This window comes from Polistes fuscatus, unplaced genomic scaffold (assembly GCF_010416935.1).
Source record: "Polistes fuscatus isolate 324 unplaced genomic scaffold, CU_Pfus_HIC Scaffold1, whole genome shotgun sequence".
NCBI lineage: Eukaryota > Metazoa > Arthropoda > Insecta > Hymenoptera > Vespidae > Polistes > Polistes fuscatus.
This window is the reverse complement of record NW_025112997.1, coordinates 14,457,810-14,478,055: the sequence shown is the minus strand read 5'-3', so window position 1 is coordinate 14,478,055 and position 20,246 is coordinate 14,457,810. Positions and strand designations below refer to the sequence as shown.

General features: G+C 28.8%; 2 protein-coding genes across 2 annotated transcripts; both read left to right on the top strand.

The window, feature by feature from the left end:
• The first annotated feature begins 8 nt into the window (after positions 1-8).
• LOC122515128 (DNA-directed RNA polymerase III subunit RPC5) lies at positions 9-3,353 on the top strand. Its single transcript, XM_043632345.1, has 8 exons — positions 9-152; positions 467-723; positions 1,171-1,364; positions 1,439-1,611; positions 1,697-1,889; positions 1,968-2,170; positions 2,450-2,613; positions 2,703-3,353. Exons 1-8 carry the CDS (start codon positions 102-104, stop codon positions 2,962-2,964), a joined length of 1,497 nt encoding a protein of 498 aa, XP_043488280.1. The 5' UTR covers positions 9-101; the 3' UTR covers positions 2,965-3,353.
• Positions 3,354-10,805: 7,452 nt separating this feature from the next.
• LOC122523269 lies at positions 10,806-20,060 on the top strand. Its single transcript, XM_043644933.1, has 6 exons — positions 10,806-11,025; positions 17,897-18,125; positions 18,206-18,340; positions 18,420-18,617; positions 18,869-19,114; positions 19,742-20,060. Exons 2-6 carry the CDS (start codon positions 17,898-17,900, stop codon positions 19,958-19,960), a joined length of 1,026 nt encoding a protein of 341 aa, XP_043500868.1. The 5' UTR covers positions 10,806-11,025; position 17,897; the 3' UTR covers positions 19,961-20,060.
• Positions 20,061-20,246: the final 186 nt, after the last annotated feature.

Sequence of the window (20,246 nt, the reverse complement as noted above, 5' to 3'; positions counted from 1 at the left end):
CGTGCAAATACTGATATTACAGGATTAGTCCTGCAACGTGCTTGGAGAATTTCTGGGCTTTATCTCTCCATTAAAAATCTATAATAAAATATATATTCAAAATGTCGAATTTAAATATGACGGATAGCGTTGATGATCCAGTAGTTAAAGAGGTAAATTTAATAATATATTTATTTATTTTTTATTTTTATATAAATACTTATTACATGTCCTATCGAACGTTTATGATGTTGAGGTTAGGCGTTTCTGCAGTAATGTGATTGAAAGTTTCTTCGAATAATAAAATATATTAATAATTTACTTGAAGTTATTTACATTATAAATTAATTAATTAAAGGACGATTAACCTAAAAATATTTATTGTGCACAATGTACATTTTTTGTGTGTGTGTTTATGTATATTTATTTATTTCAAACGATTCAAGAATTCAAAGCTTAATAATATATTAAATATTGGGTATTTTAGATTCCAGTATTTTTATCTAAAACTCTTGAGAATAAATTATTCATCTTCCAATATCCTACACGTCCTGCTGAACAAGGATACGATGATGCAACATTTTTGAATTCTTCTATAAAACCAGAAAATACAGAGGTCAGATTAGAAATAGCTTATGATACGTATAGTATTAATTATGATCAAATGAAAGGAAGACAAATTGCTATTAATGCCGATGGTAATTCTAAATTTGATCAAGAAGACGACGTAAAAATTTTTGACAGGTATTTATAGAATTTCTGGTATTACGAAGGAAATATAATGATACAAGCGAACAGGAGGTGATTTTACGTATAAAACTAAGTAAAAAATGTAGAATAAAATTTATCAATTATATGCGTGCACACACACACACACAAACACACAAACACACTTGATTCAGTTTTAATTCGATGGATTTTACTATCTTATCGAACGAGGCTTTTAATTTCTAGGGCTGCAAACTCAGTTAAATATACGTGTACTTAAAAAGTTTTCAAACATATTTTTTTCAAAAATAAAACTATATGAACAAATTGTATTCCACATTTTCTACTTAATTTTTCATGTAGAAGCATCCCTCTGTTCGTTTGTATTACCAATTACAGAAAATCCTATGTATAGAGTTCCTTTTAGATTTATAAAAATATATTTGCTAAGATTCGGTTTTTATAATAAGCAATTACTTTTAGTGATCTGATGGATAAGATGACTTTGCATTCTTCTCGTACATTACCAGAGGCCACAAATTATGCGGCTACTGTTTACCAGGATGGTGAGCTACATATCACTCCAATTAAAAGTATTGTCCAATTAAGGCCACAATTTAATTATCTCGATAAGAGTGATAAACGTGCTAGAGAAGAAACTAAAGCTATTGACGAAGGTAAATACAAATATTTAATCTTTATTTATATACGTTTAATTTATATTAATATATATATATTATTAATAATATAGATACCGAAGAAGAAGATGAAGGCCCTAAACAAGTTAGTGTAACTTTTGATAGACAAAAACCAGATTTTGTTAAAAAAATGCAGGAACAATCCTTCCAAACCTTTTCAAAAATAAGTTTAGCAGAAAAATGGATACACACAAACTATGTTCCGGTCAACAGTACACAAGCCGATGTGTGTATAACCATTGATTAATTTTTTTCCAATGTATCTATTGCTAAATGCTTACAATTTTTAAACACTTTTTTATTTTTTATAGCTTACACGTTTGGAAATGTTTTGTCCATCGACCGAAGAAAGTATCAATTCATTGGATCTTACAAATAAGCAATATTTAGAACTTTTAGTGCCATCTCATAGACAGGAACAAAATGTCAAAGATCATTCCCTGTCCCTTGACTATATTAAAACATTACCACTTCTCGATCAAGTCAGGACTCATGTTAAACATAGTATGTAAAAGAAAACAATATTATTCTATATGAACAATTTGATTTATAATAATTATCTCAATGTATTATTATTTCCAGTGAAGGTGGTGTCATTCACAGCGTTACGATTGCTTATATTACCAGAACACGATACTGCATCTATATTAAAATATTTACAGCAGTTAGCTGTTCTAGTGCAAGGAAACTGGATTGTAAATAGTGAACTTATTTATACTAAAGATAGTGAATCGTCTAAGAGTGGTATACCAGCAGATCTCATGTGTAAGGCTAGAGATTACATCGTACGTATCACAAATGTTAATAAAAAATATCAATTAATCTAAAAAAACATCTACTCATAATATTTCTTAATTCATTAAACGCCACGTCGGTTCTTAAAGACCAGCTTAAGACTTTTTGTTCAGGCTGCGTCGGTCACCAATGGTTGGCATTCTAATGTTTTTTTATAAGTAACAGATTATTGTGGCATAAATGGAAAGCTCAACAAAAAAGACTTGGCGCTTAATTTGTTAAATCTAATTTAATATATATGTGTATATACATATACCTATATGTTTCAGTTATTATTGTTCACTGAACAACAATACCTTGATCGAAAGACTGTATCAACCGTTATTAAAATTCCTTCCATGGAAATAAACGAGATATTTACAGACATAGCAGTACAGATTCCAAAAAAAGGATGGCATTTACCAATACCACCAAATATGGATTTTTACAAAAAGTATAATCTTTATTTCAATTTTATACTATTACATGTAAAGTTTCAATATAATAGCATATGTATACATAACATATATTATTTAAATACAGATATCCAGAAATAGCACAAAGGCAAGAAATGTTGTGGGAGGCCAAACGAAAACATTTGCGTGAAACATTAATGTCGCAAAATCAAGTACCACAACGTCAAAGAAGAAGATCTAATAGAGAATCGATTGGTTCTGAAAATGAAGAAAGAAACGTAGGTCGAGGAAAAAAGTTAAAAGATTCGCCGATTTCGGAAGACATCGCGTCAGAAACGGTTAAACATAAGAAAGTAAATAGATCTAAAAAAGTTTCGGAAACTACATGACCAAAAGCATAGAATGATTAGGATATAAATATAAATGTATAGTAGCACTTATATATTATACAATTATTGTGATATGTTTGTTTAATACACTGCCGTACGGTGACTTACTCTGTACTGTACTGGTTATCATCACTACTTCTCACTGGAAAGATCTAGATTTTAATTCTGGCTACTGTCCTTCTTGACATTCTTTTCAAGAATTAGTGGGACTGTAATTAATATTGATTCAGAGTTTTTTTGAGCATAATTAATTCAAAAGTTTTCTGATCCTAATAGTCCTTACAATCACAAAAAATAATCATCCCACTAAAAATGTAAATTCTCGGGACTAGTCAGTGAGCACTTAGTAGGCCTAAGTTCCACCATGGACTGTCATGTGCTAAGAAAAAGTAAAACAAAAAAACTGCCGTGCGGTAAATACATTAAGAAAAACATTAACATCACATCACTAATACAACAAATTTAAGTCGTTTATCTGCAAAATTCCTTATGTAGATGAAAAATCATGAAATTGAAATATAATGCGATCCGTTGGATAAAGCAAAACTAGATATTTTTAAAATATGAAAAATTAAAAAATGAATTAAAAATTTTTGATGTACATAACGGACTTTGGAAATAAAATATGAAGAAATATTTTTATTTTACTGTCAATAGTTAATAACAATTAGATTGTTTTCGAAGAAATGATGATTTATATTGTTCATATAAACATAATATTTTTATTCTGTTAGAACCACATTTAGTAAGAACGAATGAGTTACTTTTTAGTCCTTAATCATTATTTGTTAATAGTTAATTAAATATTTACTTTAAGTTTTACTCTGTTAATATAGAAATATGAATATTTTTATCATTATTTTACCTTGATGTAAGTATAATGAATCATACATGTGATGTCTCATCAAAAATTAGGAATATCATTACTAGATATTTTTCTATCTGTCACAATTCTTTTTGTATTGCTATACACATACAAAATTAATAAGAAAAATCGTGAATAAGAAGATTGAGAAATGAATCAATGTAAATACATCTAAATCTATCAAAAATATTTAATCATTAATTAAGATATAACGAAATAAGGAAAACATATATATAGTAATATATATAACTATAAGTTTATATATATGTATGTACATAAAATCTTTATAAATATTTTTTACTTTTAGCTAATTTTTCTTTATATTACGTAATTAATTTTTATACATAAGGAATAGAGCATAAATAGAATCTATACAACAGGAAAAATAAAAATATAAATATAATAAAATAAAAATAAACTCGTCATAATTTTAAGAATAATATTGAAAACATATTTATCTATTATCGTGTATATTATTAACAATGTACATATATGCGATTATATCATTATTTATCTGCTTTATGGTAATTCTTTTTGTATCTATAGAATATGTTTTATTTATTATAGAAGATATACAAATATATAAAAAAAAAGATATAAAAATCCACGTACATAAGTTTCACTCTGCAACCTGTTAAAACTCGTATTCGTATTTTTATAATCGCTTTAAGCTTTTTTTATGTTTATACTATATCTAGAATAACGTTTCGTTATAGCTATAAGAAAAAAGACAAAAATAAAACAATATTGTATACATGTACGTTCACCGCTAACTCTGGAGAGAATTTTCCCCTTTACGATTAGCAAGGCATTTCCTGTAAAGTTACGTTGCCATTACCAACAACGTAAATGGATAAATAGTAGCGAGTTATCTCGTTGCATACCAGGTTTGGTCCTGTTCAGTTTTGTAAAATGATATGTAATATAAAATACTATCAAGTTGAAACAAATTTAATTTATAAACAAACAAATTAAATCTCGCAATAAGATTTGTTTCAATTTATCCAAATTAGATACATATGTTTACCCTTGTTTTTGCAATCATCATGTAAAATATATTAGAAATAATTATACACATATAATATTATATTATATACAGGATGGGTTAAAAGTTCCTAAGTAAGCTAAAAATTTTGAGTCGATTAAATTTTGTCAATATTAATAAATTCGAATAATAAAATGTTGGATTATTCTAAACATTTTCTTATAATTTAATTCAATTATACAACTGTATGTATGAGAGTGGGTTGACAAGTTTTAAGCCTCCAAAATATACTTATTCTTTTTTTAAATAAAAGTGACTTAAAATTTTCAACCCACCCATGTGCTTTGTGCATTGATGAGTATATTAGTTAATTCTTAATTTTTGTTACAAAACATAGAAATATATTTTTAAAATAGAATTACACACAAACATAAATTGTATATGCGCACCAAAAAAGCTATAATAAATAAATAGGTAAAAATCATCTAATAACTTTTGACCCATCCCCTGTATAATATAAAATTATTTATACTTATAATACTTATAATACATAATAAGCGTATATAATATTATATATACTATATTATGTATATAAAAATATATATTCATAATTAAAACGGATAAACCTATATACATTTACATTTATAATATCAGTATCAATTTATTGAAGTTACAAAAGAGAAATTATTTAATCGTACTACGCGATTTTGATTATATAATATTGACATGTTTTGCATATGTTAATGAGTTCATAATAACCAGAAAATGTGACTTTTCCCGTATAACAAGTCGAAAAAAAAAATCATCTAACTTATCGTATTATGTGTATGTAAATTGAAATTTATTACGAATTGTAAGAATTCTGTTAAAAAAAAGTTGATGCCATTGTATTATTATTAATGCATCTATTAATAGCAAGGGAGCTATTTAAAAATATTGCGTAGAAAAAAGGTTGCCAAAACGACGATGAGATTAACTAACTATTTACAAATGACAATGTTTCAAAATAATTGTTATGTTTAAAAAATGGCGAAATAAAGCTACCTGTTGGTATGTTACGTGATCACAAAAGAACATCAACTGCAATCTTTCTTGAAGGTCTCTCAAATAAAATCTCTCACAGTCAGTTTACTAAGGAATTTATCTTATTTCGTTTGCAATAATAAAAGATATAAATTTTTTATTTGAAAATCGACAAATTTAAGTTTGTAAATAATAGTTATCTTTGCAAAGTGGCGTCGTATATGTGCTGGTACATAGCATAACGATGAAATTAAAATTGTTGAAAATCTTGTATAAAATCACATGGAATTTAGGAATACAAATTGAAATTTATTTGTAAAAAAAATATGACGGGCTAATTTAGAATTAGTTCAGTGGAAGGGGGACGAACAATCTAATCGTCCTTGGACAACGTCCTTTCGTTCTCGGTCAAAAGATCACCTTCTATTTTCTTGTTTTTTTCTCACCGTATTTTCCTCTTTACGGTTGATTTGTGTACCACAGGGGCGTAACAGAGGGGCGTTGGAACTTTCTCTTATGAGGCCGAACGTCGGTGTCGGTGAAAGTGTTTCTTACGCGTTCGCGTTTACACAGAGAGACTTGTAGTAGACCTACCAACCGAATGTTTCTTTCTTTCTTTTATTCTTTCATTCTTTTATTCTTTCATTCTTTCATTCTTTCTATGTGGACCACTCCTCTTACTGAATTATAACGAGTCGACGAGTTCGAGGAAATGCTTTTAAAAGAGTCCCTGACCTCTGAATGTGGGAAAGTTCGTTAAGTAATCTACCAATTTCAACTTTTGAAGTGAAACTTCTTAGGAGGGTGTAACGATAAAATTTTATGAAATTATATTTAAAAGGAGTAGGGAGAGAATGAGATAGAACCCATTATACAGATTTCCCTATCCTCGGTTTATTTACCTAAAAAATATATTAAAAAAAAATATAATAAACGAATAATTAATAATCTTTTATATTTAATAAAGTTATTAGCATTAAAAAACTTAGGAAGTTTCATTACGGTCGCGTATGAGTTCCATGCCGCTTTTTGATTTTTTTACTCCACTGCCCCCCGTTAAATATTTTTATTTTTATTTAAAATATAATTTTGTTGTAAAATATGTGAAATTTTTAGTTAAAGATAAAGAACAAAGTTGAAACCTTGAAACTAAATAATTCTTGTTTAAATACATTATAATATAGTATTATTATACTAAATTAGATATTTTTTAATTAAAAAAAATATATTTTTATATTAATAATTGAGATTTAAAAAATACAGAGTTATCTTATAATGTATATTATTAAGTATCTGACTTCAAAATTGCATTTTCCTGTAGAAGAAATTAACTCTTTCTCGAGTACCCAATGATGGATGATTATAGTCTTCGATAGTATTGAAAAGATTAAGATACTAGTTCAAATCGTATAAAAATGAAAATTTTATGAACAAAATTGTGTTCATCATTTTTCCAGCGAAATCTTTGCACAAAGAAAAGCATTGAAATTATTGAAATCAATTTCAGGGATTCTTACTAATTAAAAGAAATTTCAAAATGACCGTGCATGACGTTAATCCAAGAAGTTTGAGAACGTAATTAATTCTTTCCTTAATTCTTCGGATAACATTTATTAGGAAATTTTAACGAAGTATCATCTTCACGAATAACAAGGACTAAACTTAAATACGATCTCTGCAAGAAGGTCAACTTGTTACTCTTGAACACGATGCATAGAAAAGAGGCAAATGAGCACACGAGAAGGGGTAAGATTAACGTTATGGAGATTAATTTACTTTCATAACAAATAAACCTTTTTCTTTTTCTTTCTTTTCTTATCTTTTCTACACGTTTAATATGCGTGCGTGCATGTATGTGTTCATTTAAATTCAAACGCACAAATAATTCTTTTAGTTCTCATTAAACGATTTATTTTCTTATTTAATACAAACACTAATTAAATTTACCGCGAGATCGTGATTTTCATTTTCTCTCAATTAACCGTCTTATTACAAACCATAAACGAATCAATTAAGAACAATTTTCCTCCTTATTTTCAACCCTCTCTTTTTTCTTCAAATGATAAATAAATAAATAATTACAAGAAAATGAAATAGGATTACAAAAGCGATGTTAATGAGCTTAGCTGGGAGGACCTGTAATGTTTTTTTAGAAAATCCTAAGAATTTATCGACGTGTGAAATCAAGATTCGCTGATCCGTAAATCGAACGAACGAATGAACAAACGAACGAAAAGGAAAATTACAGATCCGACGCGATACTTTCGATCTCTTTTTTTATTCCTTCGATCTTCACCCAGATCGAAAAGTAAATCCTCCTCCTCAACTCCCACCCCTTTTATTTCTTCTCCTTCTCCCCCTCCTCCTCCGCTTCTTTGATTCATCACTTTTCACTCCTCGACAAATCGAACGCACCGCTTAGCACGTAATTTATTGAAATCGTATGGAATCGGATCGTGCAACTTACTTTCTTTTGATTCAAACTGCGAGGGTCATTGTTTTCACTTGTTCTTTTTCAAAAAACGTTCACAAATTACTATCTTTCTTTTTTCTGAAAATTAAATTGAATATTTTTTCGTAAGTTCATTGATGAAAGGTCGAAAAATTAATTGGAAATTTAGTAATACTAAAATATTAATATACAGTTTTATATAATACTGTAATTAAAAAAAATATACTCATTTACTTATCAATATAAATTTATAATTAAAGTCACATTGAAACAAAATTTTGTTTAAATTAATAAAACAAAATTGTTAAGTTAAAAAACAAAGTTAGTTTTTTAATTATATTTCCAAAGAATTTCAATATAACGTAAGATATACTATATGAATACGTAATATATAGATCATACGTACAACTCCTGAAACTCTGAGCTTATTGCCCAGAGGTAGAATTTCATTTTTGAAGTACCTTTCCTGATGTTGAAACACGTACGAGACATATTACATCGTATGTATGTATGTATATACTTCGTTAAATCAAAGAGAGAAGTCTGGCAAGGTATTGTCAGTAGCTTAAATATCACTCGTTTCCTACTCGGTAACGAAATGCATACGTTTAAATGAAATTGTTCAAGGAGATTTAGAATAATCCGTGTGTCGTCTGTTTGATTGTGAGATTAACAAAATCACGCGTTTACATTTGCTTGACATCGTAAGTTGCTCATATATATTATACGTGAATAAAATTCTAATGAAGAACGAAAATACTTAAAGTTTAAAGTCGTCTTATACGTTGGCCTACTTGAAAGGAAATTTTCGTCTGGCACCTGTTAGAAAGCCGGAACGTCCTTTTTATTTCAAGATTATTCCACTCGGAAGTGTCTCCTTGCGATGTCTCGCGAACGTCGATCGAAATAAGAACGAAAGCCTCTTGACAACTTATATATATGTGTATATGGGTATATGTGTTGGGTGTGTCTTCGTAAATATGTATATATATTATGTTATGCATCGATGACATAAGCTTACCGATCAACCGTAACTCGATTGATCGAACATTTCAAACTTCTTCTTTCAATATTCAACAATATTATTATATTTTTTTGATCTTTCTATTTTTTTTTTTTATATTATTGTTTTCCAATTTTGATCAATTAAAACGAGGTTATAACGATAACGATTATATGTTTAAACAAATAATTATTAGCGCTAATCAATAATATTTAATTAAATAAACTTTTTGAAAGTTATTTTAGAAGAGGAGAAAGTAATTTTATCAATATAAAAATTAAATTTTATATTTAATTTTTCTAATAATTAATCTATTGTAGCTTAAAAAGTACAAAATTGAAAATGAAATAATTTCCACGCATTTTCAGATTCTATTAAAAATAAAATATAGATAAATAATATTCTACGAATCTAGTAGATAATTAAAACATTATTTTTATCTTTTACAAATATCTAAAATTCTAATAATTGCTTTTTTTTTTTTTAATAATTTACGGAACTTTAATTTGTGGGAATTCATGGATCGCTTAAACTTTCTTTACAGGTCTTTTACTATTACTAAAATAATAGATATTTCTTATAACCGGAAATAAATAATTATGTAAGTAAAAAAACAAATAAAAATATTGATAAAAATCGATAGATAGCAAAAAAAGAAAAAGAAAAACAAAAAATTGATCGACTTTTTAAATAACTCGTTAAAATATGATTAACAGGATGCAAACTAATGTTCACCGAAAGTGCGACAGATAATAGGATGTTGAAGCGGATCCATTCTATTGTTTAAAGGTATTATGAGTCAGAGATTATTGACCACTCATGTGGGCGTATTCCTGTCTATGGTCAAACAAAGCATAAAGACTACTTTCTTCGATGAAAAAAAAATATATACAACATGTCGGGAGACTTATACTACTATATTTCTTGTCCTTCGATTTTAAACAATCGTTATTACATTTTTGCCGTAAATTCGAACGATTCCAATAACACACATCCGGTTGATAGAAGAAAGGAAAATTATAATCGAACATTATTTATTCGAATAATTACATACCATAAAATTAAGATTTCTTATACCTTTTTCTATAATTAATTGATAGAAATTTCAATCTTCTCTTACAATAACATTATTCTTATTTAATTTATTAAGAATAATTTTAACTCGAAATTATGAAATGTTTATTTTGAAAGTTAACATTTGTTTAGAAGTAAAAAATGAAAAAAAAACTCATTTTAATATTCTTTATACACATTCCAAGTAATAATCAGTTGGTTCGTAGAACAGAGAAGAGGAGGAGACGCCTAATTGCAGAGAGTTCCAACGAGAAAGGTCTTCATTAGCATACAAGAGACAATAATGTAAGTTAAATATTTTCTTCGCGTAGAAATTCTCGCGATAACAATTGTTTTATCTTTTTAAAGATAGATCAGAACATAATTGGTAACTAATTTATGTTTAGTTTAAATTTTTCTTACAGGATCTACGATCTGACGGATCAAAGTCGTGTGGTGCATCGATGATAAAGGAGAACACAGTGTTAGAGTGTCTCTCCTCTCCCCCACCATAAAAGAGAATCCTGAGTTTATACCTGGTGGAGGCAACTTTCAGCGGGTAGCACTATATAAGAGAATGACGAGCCGACCGCTCATGATAAAAGCTCGTGTGTGTTGTCAATCCGGTGTACGTGCTCGTTGTTAACTCTCCTTCAATCTACCTTAGTGTTTGTCAACAGGTAAGCGAAGTTCCCAAAATTTAAATTTCCTTTTTTTTTCTTTTCTTCTTTTTTACAGAACAGAACAATCAACGTGGCGATTCATAAGATACAAATATAATACAAAAACTTGTTAGTTTCTTCGAATACGTGAAAGAGATGATCCAACGAGAGAACAGTGAAGTGTCTTATTTTTGTTGAATTTTGATCAAACGTTGAAAAATTATATCGATCTATTTTTTTTCATGTTAGTGTGATATTGACGGTGTCTCATTGAAATTGCATTTTAATGTGAACTCGATAAATTAATGGGATACTTCGTGCCAATTATTGGATTTAATAGATGTTTGTTTTTTATTTTCTTATTTTTTTTAAGATAAGAGAGATTTATAAAGATTTGTTTTTTTTTATATCTTTATAGAGAGATCTAAGAACAAGATTTCAGGGCAACGTCCGACACGATTGTAACATTTAATTAGACTCGCTCGAGTATCGTAAATGAACGATACATTTTTGTCGTAGTTGGAAAATGTATGAAATTAGTTTGGTCACGCACGGTGTGCCAAGAGTTATGACACGTGCGCTCACGGAAACCTCCGTGAAAACCGGTCGTTCTTATTACTACGAATCAGGAACGAATTTGCACGCGTGGATAGAGCTAGGCGATAAATTGAAAGATTTACTTTCAGTTTATATGTATACATATATCATCCATTTTGACTTATCGAGCAATTTCTCTTAGAAATTATAACCAATTTATGATTTTAACCGATTGCGAGTATTTTTTTTCAATTAATTTCTCTTTTTCCACAATTTTTTATTATATTTTTCTTTTTCTTTTTTTCAAATTGTTTTTAAATGTAATTTTTCTCCATTATCAAAATTATATTTTACATTGTTTTTTTATCATTTTTCAATAAAAATAAGTTACTTCGTTCATTGGTTCTAAATTTGACAACGAGTATTTTTTCATTCTATTTCTTTTTCACGATTAAATATTTAATTACTATTATATTACTACACATTTGTTTTTTCATATAAATTTTTAAATTTAATTTTAAATTATTTCTATAAATTTGTCAATTAAAATTATTTCATTCTATTATAAACTTTACTTTAATTCTATTTGATTTAAATTATAACTAAAACTTTTACTACTATATTTTTCAATATTTTCAATTATGTTTTTTACTTATTTTTTTATCGTAATAACATTTTTTTCTTTCTCTCTCTCTGTCAATGAGAATAATTTTAGTAATTTCATGAAATGCAAATATAAATATTTATTGATAAAATTGTATACAATTTAAGAATTCCTATAGATAAAAAGAATTCGCGCAGAATTGCAAAGGGTTTGGTAAAAAATGTCGTTACAAGAATAAAGTGTGCTCCAGATTTCCTTAAGAGCGTGTCCAGAACCAGTCGGGTGGTGGTGGTGGTGGTTGGCCGGTTACGTGTCCTGCACGCGGGTTATATTATACAGCCGCGTTCTCTGCATTTATACTTGCGGGACAACTATCTCTTTTTATATTATGCAATTGCTTTCTTCGACCGATGAACGTTTTTAAAAAGAACCGCCAACGGATCTGATATATCTGCACGTTCTTTTTTTCGTTTCGAAGAAAATCTCTAAGGTATCGGATTTAAATCCCCTAACATTTTTTTGTTCTTACACTCGTTGCTAGACATCCCAACTACTTGAATAATAATAAATTTAGAAAAAAATAATAGGATCAGAGAGAAAGAATTAATGTTTTACATTTTGTTCTTCGTTTTTGTTTCTTCTTCTTCCTCTTATTCTAGCAATTTTTTTAATTTATTATTTTAAATAAATTTTATTTATATATTATTGTTTTATTATTCATAATCACCATTAATTATGAATTCCTTACACTCGAACGTGTTTTTTCTATTCGAATTACTAACCACTTATTACACGATACTTTTTTTGGAAAGATTTAATTTACGATTTCTTAATCGAATAAATCTTTACATTACTTAATTATTATGTATTCATTATTCGGATTATATTATGATGTGATAATATATATATGTACATATGTCGGTAATAAAAAAAAAAGGTAAAATAAGAAAATCTATTCAAATTATAAAAAACTACCAATGCAAACATTTCATGATTTAGATCTCTTTCGTTATCACTGACTTAACAAACACATATCAAATATTTCAAAACCGTTGGATTAGAATTAATTGAATAGAAAAGAAATCAGATGATTCTGAATTAATGAATACACGAATACCAAAGTATTTTAATCTTGATCGAAGTGACAGTGATACTTGACCCATACGATACTACATCGTATTACGTTCGACTTGCGCAACTTTCAACGTTTTATTCTCCAGCTACAACCACAGGAATGAGACCATACGCAATCGGAGAAATGTGTCTATCGCGTTACAATTCTAATCTCGATAAAAAAAAATTCGAGATTAATTTGAGCCACTCGGTGCGAGACTCGATTTTAATTTATCTCGAATCGGAGATTGAACAATTTCTATTGCACCAATTTAGGTAGCACGAATACGTAATCTAGTAAGTAGTATAGGATTTTTTCTTCTTTTTTTACGATTACGTGAAAACAGGAAGGAGTTGTCTTTTTTGGTTTTGTTTATTTTTCTTTTTTTTTTTGTATTACACGATTGATTCTATTCTTTATCGATTTGAAAGTTTCAATGATTTATATGATTCTGTCTCATTATTACAAGAGAAATCACGAAACACGAACGGAAGTAAATATTTAAGTATATCTATATACTTCAAATAATATTTGCTAATGACGGGATGTTAATTACGAATAAAACTACCAGCTACCGGTGTTAACTCAATAAAAAATAAGACATAAACTAAAATTATGTACCATATTTATACGTACATACATGCATTTATTATTTTTCTTACGTGTAGATTTACAATTAAAATATTTTATTAAATGAAAAATTTTTATGTCTTACATCTTAATATTTATCCATAAATAGCTAAATTTTCGTCTATTCAAAACTAGTTCGATATAAATTAGTTACTCGGAAAACTTTCTACGAAATAATTCCTGTGCACGTTACCGTCTTTATCTTAATCGACTTATTTGATTTCTTTCTTGTTTTTTTTTTTCTCTTATTTCCCTCTACTTATCGCGCTCGATCTTACCTACGCAAATATCATATGAAAGCAGTCGATATTTATGCAATATGCATGATCGAATTTATGATTTTACTTCTTTCGTAAAAAAAATTAATTAGAGAAGCTAGTCGAATATATACAAAAATTATTTTATCTGATAAAATAGTTTTTGTCAATCATTGAAACATAATCAATAATTTTTTAACTATTTTATCATTACAATTATCTAGTTACAGATTAAAATGTTATTTAATCACTTTCTTCTATTATTTTATTATAATTATTTGGTATCAAATCATCAAACTTGTATTGAATTTTTTTTTAATAATATTTTTATTAAAATTATTTAACTTAAAATTAAACTTTTACTGGATATTTTTTCATCTATTCTTTCATTACAATTATCCAGCTTCGTAAATTAAAGTTGTACGCGCGCGTGCAATAATGTTCATTTATTTTTTAATTATAATTATCTAACAATGAATTATAAGTTATGTACTCAATAACGTTGGTCTATTTCAATTTTTTTTTAATTATTATCATTATTATTATTATTATTATTATTATTATTATAGTTATCTAACGCCAAGTTTAAGCAAGGATTCACCGAATAGTATCAAAATTAAATTCAAAGTGAAGGGAGACAAATATGCGAACAATTTTCTTATCCTGACGGATTTACGGGATTAAAGAAATTGGAGTGAAATAGAAGGAAATAAGAAAAACAAAGAAATAGAAAGATAGAAAGAAAAGAAGGTGGAAAGAAAAGGAATCATGTCGGAACGATTGAATTCCACGTGACATTCGGAGTAGAACCAAAAAGTCGCAGTCCTTTCCAAGCGTTGCAAGCGTACTTTTGATATCTTTCAAAGTATATATATATATACTTAAATATATAGTACATATATACAACGAATAACTCGACTTCGAGATATCCGATACAGACACGTTTGTTTTTTTCTTTTTCTTTTTTCCTCTTTGTCGAGCTGATTTTTATACGCAGCCCCCTCTCACTTTCACTTCATCGAGTCTCGAGCCACTTTTCTTAACGATCAACTTCAAACCAGAATTACCTTTATAATTTTTCGAACTCAAACAGGCCAGGGACAATTGAAATTTCTAATATCGATCAATCATTTAATATTCTAATATCGATCTTCAAAATCGTTCAAAAGATTCATCGTTTCATTACTAAATTTTTGGATAAAATTTGATTTTAATAATCGATAGATGAAACATTTTAATGAAACATAAACGTGAAAATCTTAAAAACGATCGTAAAAATCGTTAAAAATTTCGATTATTTCATTATTAATTTTGCAATTCAAATTCAATACTCACGATCGATCGATCATCTTATAAGTATCGATCAAATGTAAACGAAAAAGTCATGAACATTAATATCGATCATCCAAATCGTTAACAATCTCGATTATTTCATTCTTTATTTTTTAAAGGAAACTCAATTGAAATGATCGATCGATCGTTCAAATGTAAATGAGAAAATCGTGACCACCGATTTTCAAAGTCACGTATAAATTATAATAATCACGAGAAATTACTTGGAAAGTAAGCATCCAATAAACAATACATCTTGTACACACACACAAATACATACTTATATTTTATATTGTATATTTATCTTCTCATAAATTGATCGGATGCATTAAAGATTTCTTGTTATATTTATTATAACATTATTATAACGAGGACTTAATTTACGATTTATTAATTATTTAATAATTATTTAATATTATAATAATTTATAATTAATTAATCGAGGAATTAATTTACGTAATAACACGTTTACCATTTAACGAAAAATGATAAAAATATATTTAACTTTTAACCTTTTTCATCCTCTACCTACAGAGAAGGAATCTTATATAACAAGTCATAACTTTTAGGTTGCACTTTCAATTTTATAGCGAACAGGTGCATTAAAAGGATGCAACAAGCATTATAATTAGGCTAACAGAAGTCTAATTAATTAGTGATTAGATCGATCTTATCGAACTATGAATAATTTCCGTTAGTCTATCATCATCATGCAAATGTAACACTAAATAATTAAAAAAAAAAAGAAATTAAATCGATTAAATCATAAAGATTTATTGAGACAGATCGAATAATTATCGTGATTAGGCAAACGTGAGAATAATTAATCAACGATAAAATCGATCTTATCGAACTAACTTAAAAATGATTTTGATTAGTTTATCATCATCATCATCATACTCACCATTTTCATCATGATTATGCAAATGTAATATTAAATAAATGATAATCGGAAGGATTTATTTTTGATCGAATGAATCTCGTCTCAGATAAAGAATCTTTAACGAATCGTGAAACCAAACACTTGTCCGAGTTTTGCACGCTTAGAAAGTAGTAACACGCTTTCCACGCAGCTGTTTGCCACGCAAACCATAAATGCGCTATAAAAATGAATAATTGACTAAATGTTTAACTGTCCGATCATCGGAAAAGGACTCACGTGAGAGTTGAAATACGAACACTTTTGATTGAACGAGACAATATTGCCATAATTTCTCTATGTAAATGTGTCTTTGTAACTGTTGACTCTAATTGATTGACTTGTATTAACAAAAGAGACTATTCATTTTTTGTCTTGTAAAATATTCTACATTGACAACTTTCATCGAAAAGAGATTTATGCGAGTATTGAAACGGAAATTCTTTTGATTGAACGAGATAATATTTCCCATCATTTATACACATATATGTGTCTCTTTGTAACTGTTGACATTAATTGATCGATTTTTATTAACAAAAGTGACCATTTACATGTCTTGTCCTATTAATTTATATATTCCTACTAATTCGTATTCTAAATTCATCCAAAAATTAATTTGCAGTAGTTTGTTCATACAAATGTATCTTTGTATCTTTTGACTGAAATTTATTGATTTTTATTTTAACAAAGAGACCATTTATATGATTATCGATCCATTAACAATCTTCATTATTAAAATTGAAATAGAAATTTGTTTTATTTGGCGAAGATCATTGTTTTTTTCACTCCACATACAAATGTGTCTTTGTATATTAATTCAAATCAATTGATTTTTACTAACACCAAAGACCATTGATTTACTCTCTTCACAAATATTAGTATTAATTGTAAACGTTTACAATCAATCTTAACGATTTTTCATGCGAGGTAAGTGTGTTTTCTCTTTTCGCCTAAAACAAACGAACTCTTATGTGTGCTTTTTATCTCTTTTGCATTTAGCTTTCCAGTTTATTTCCATAAACAGAGAAAACGTTCGTTCATTGACGTGTAAAAGGATCATGAAGGAAGAGAAAATAAGAAAGAAAAGAATAAAAAGAAAAGAAGGACACAAAAAAAGAGAGATAGAAAGAGATGATAGAAAGTGGTGGTTTAGATCTTGTCGATTGGCCGAAATAAAGCGCACCCGTTGTTGGCTTTCTAAAAATTTAACTAGTTTCTTACTTTCGCTGTAACGAACATAAGCTCGCAAATCTTTTTTTCAAATACGAAAACAACGTTAATTATCTATCGTAATTTTGTATAATTGAAAAAACTTCAATGGTCAAGGTTACTTTCGCTTAAGTATTTTATATGCATTTACGATAAATGTATGCGCGCGTGTGCATTAAATATAAGAAATGAAATCTATCAATTATACTAATTACAGTATATTACAGAACGATCATAAACATTTATAATAGTTGAATTAATCTTGACTTTCTCGTTGAATATTTCAGAATGCATCGAATTTGTCTGCTGTTCGTAGCCGCAACAGCGGTTGCTCAAAATCCTTACGATTTAGATACAAGAGCTGTTACTCTTTCCGGCAAGCAAACTTTAGGACCACTTTACACGTCTGCCTTAAATGGTGGTCAAGGTTTTCGTGATAACAGTTACGAAGATAACGCAGTAACACCAACTCCATCGTCAGCACCACTTTACAGAAATCCTAATAATCAACAACCTGTAATTTCAAATTTGTTTCTATTATTACAATTGTTAAGTTCTATTGATCGAATCATGTTGATCTTCATTTTATATTTAAGTTGTATCGCAAACCATCGCCATCGCCACTCGATGGTTCCCGTGATTATCAATCGAGTGTAAGAGTAGGAGGAGGAGGAGGTGGCCCACCACGTGGACCTCTTCGTGGTGGTGGTCCAATTGGTCCTAATGGTCCGGTATGTAAATTATACATTTTTATATATCAACTATTATGATTATTAATAATTTGTCTAATACAATCATTTGTATTTGAAGATCAACGCCGAAGAAATCGAGGAAGAGAAAGAGGAACCGGATCGTCTGACGCTTCTTCTTCCACAAAGTAAATTCGATTGTGTTGGCAAACAAACAGGATATTATGCAGATGAAGATTTGCATTGCGAGGTATTCCATTATTGTCATGAAAATGCCAAACATTCATGGATCTGTCCAGAAGGATTTACTTTCCATCAGGTAAGTCGAGAACATTTTCACTTTACGATCTAGCTAGATTAGTAACATGTTTGAGAATATGCTACTTAACTTTTTAAAAATTCTAATCGACTTAAGAGTGCACCTGGTCTGCCAATTTATTCAAACAACTTCCGGGATAAAAGCACCTCGTATTTTCTTACGAAGTAAACGTAAACGATCGCGTATCGATAACTACTATACTCCTTTCGCTTTTCACCAAGTAAAGATCATTAACTGTGTTCGTGTTCTAGGTTCACTTGATTTGCATGCCACCGAGCGGTGATATCAGTTGCAAGAAGAGTTCTCAGTATCATTTCGTCAACGAGTATCTTTACAAACCATTGAACTTGGCCGAAGCTGAAACGAAACCTAATGTGACCTTGAGATATAGCGAGAGGTATTATCCAGCTGACATATATACCGATGAAAGAGAAGCAGGAGATTATCAGATTACTCCATCACCGGCACCATCGCCTGTTAGACGTCCTTTGCAGCAGGTACCGTTACCATATCATTTCTGAAGACTCCCCTTAGTTCGTCATACCAGCACACTGACGTCCACTACAATTTGGATTCTCTTTTCGTGAAGTGTCTAAACATCTGCCTTGTTTCTAATGAAAAGCACGAAAAAGAAAGAACAAAAACAAAAAAAAAAGATAAAAAATAAAAAAAATAAATACAATGAATGAAAGGATTTTTGTAATTAACGTGATCAACGTGATTATTATTCGCATGTTGTTGTTCATTATTGTTATCTATAAAGTTGAAATATAGATTGGATTTCTCTGTGCATGTTGTCTTTCTCCTACTCTATCTTTCTCTCTTTCTCTTTCTTTCTTTCTCTTCCTTTGCCTTTTCAAGCTTTTTGATCTTTTTTATATTCTCTTTTGCTTGATTCTATAATTTGCTTACTATTGCGGCCTTCTCTATTGCACTTTTCATTAAACTATGCTGCGCCATCGTTTATCGTGCTCTGCTTAAATCAACTCGAATGATAAGAAGAGTCCACGTTATTTTGGGAAAATAAATAAATAAAAAATCGCGGATGACGATCCCAATAGTTTTTCTTACTATAAGAAGATCGTCGTTTCTGTTTATTATTAAAATTTTCCAAATTCGTTCAGGTTTTCGTCGGCGGTCAACCATCAGCAGCATTGAACAGCATTCCTTCCTCGGCACGTTCTCAAATCCAACTTCCGCAATTTCGTTTACCAGTGAACCAAGTTTTTCATAGCCCGGAAGAAGTGAATATACCTCTTCAACATAGACGACCACAGCCACAACAGCACCAAGCGATCAGAAGATTCCCGCAAGTTCGACCTGCGGAAGAAGACTACGAGTAAACTTTTCCAATTAACTTCTTTATTTTTTTTTCTTTTCTTTTCTTTCTTGATCATTACTTCTCTCAAATTCATCGACAAATTCGAAATACTCGGAGACACATTAAATTCGTTTTAAGAATCATATTCGACCTCTCATTCTCCGTCATTTCATTCGTTCATTTTTCAATTTTTTCTCTGCCAATTTTATTATATCATTTTGCTGTCTCTCTCTCTCTCTCTTTTTTTCCATTTTAAACAGCATCAATTTATTTTGTAGTTTAATCGACATGATAAAAGTTTAATTATA

What these genes read in the sequence shown, in the direction of transcription:
- LOC122523269 (XM_043644933.1), top strand. Translation starts at nt 17,898, where the DNA reads ATGCATCGAATTTGTCTGCTGTTCGTAGCCGCAACAGCGGTTGCTCAA. An exon ending in ATCCTAATAATCAACAACCT is followed by an intron (nt 18,126 to 18,205) that starts GTAATTTCAAAT and finishes TTTATATTTAAG; the next exon opens with TTGTATCGCAAACCATCGCC. An exon ending in AAGGATTTACTTTCCATCAG is followed by an intron (nt 18,618 to 18,868) that starts GTAAGTCGAGAA and finishes TTCGTGTTCTAG; the next exon opens with GTTCACTTGATTTGCATGCC.
- LOC122515128 (XM_043632345.1), top strand. Translation starts at nt 102, where the DNA reads ATGTCGAATTTAAATATGACGGATAGCGTTGATGATCCAGTAGTTAAA. An exon ending in AACTAAAGCTATTGACGAAG is followed by an intron (nt 1,365 to 1,438) that starts GTAAATACAAAT and finishes TTAATAATATAG; the next exon opens with ATACCGAAGAAGAAGATGAA. An exon ending in GTAAGGCTAGAGATTACATC is followed by an intron (nt 2,171 to 2,449) that starts GTACGTATCACA and finishes TATATGTTTCAG; the next exon opens with TTATTATTGTTCACTGAACA.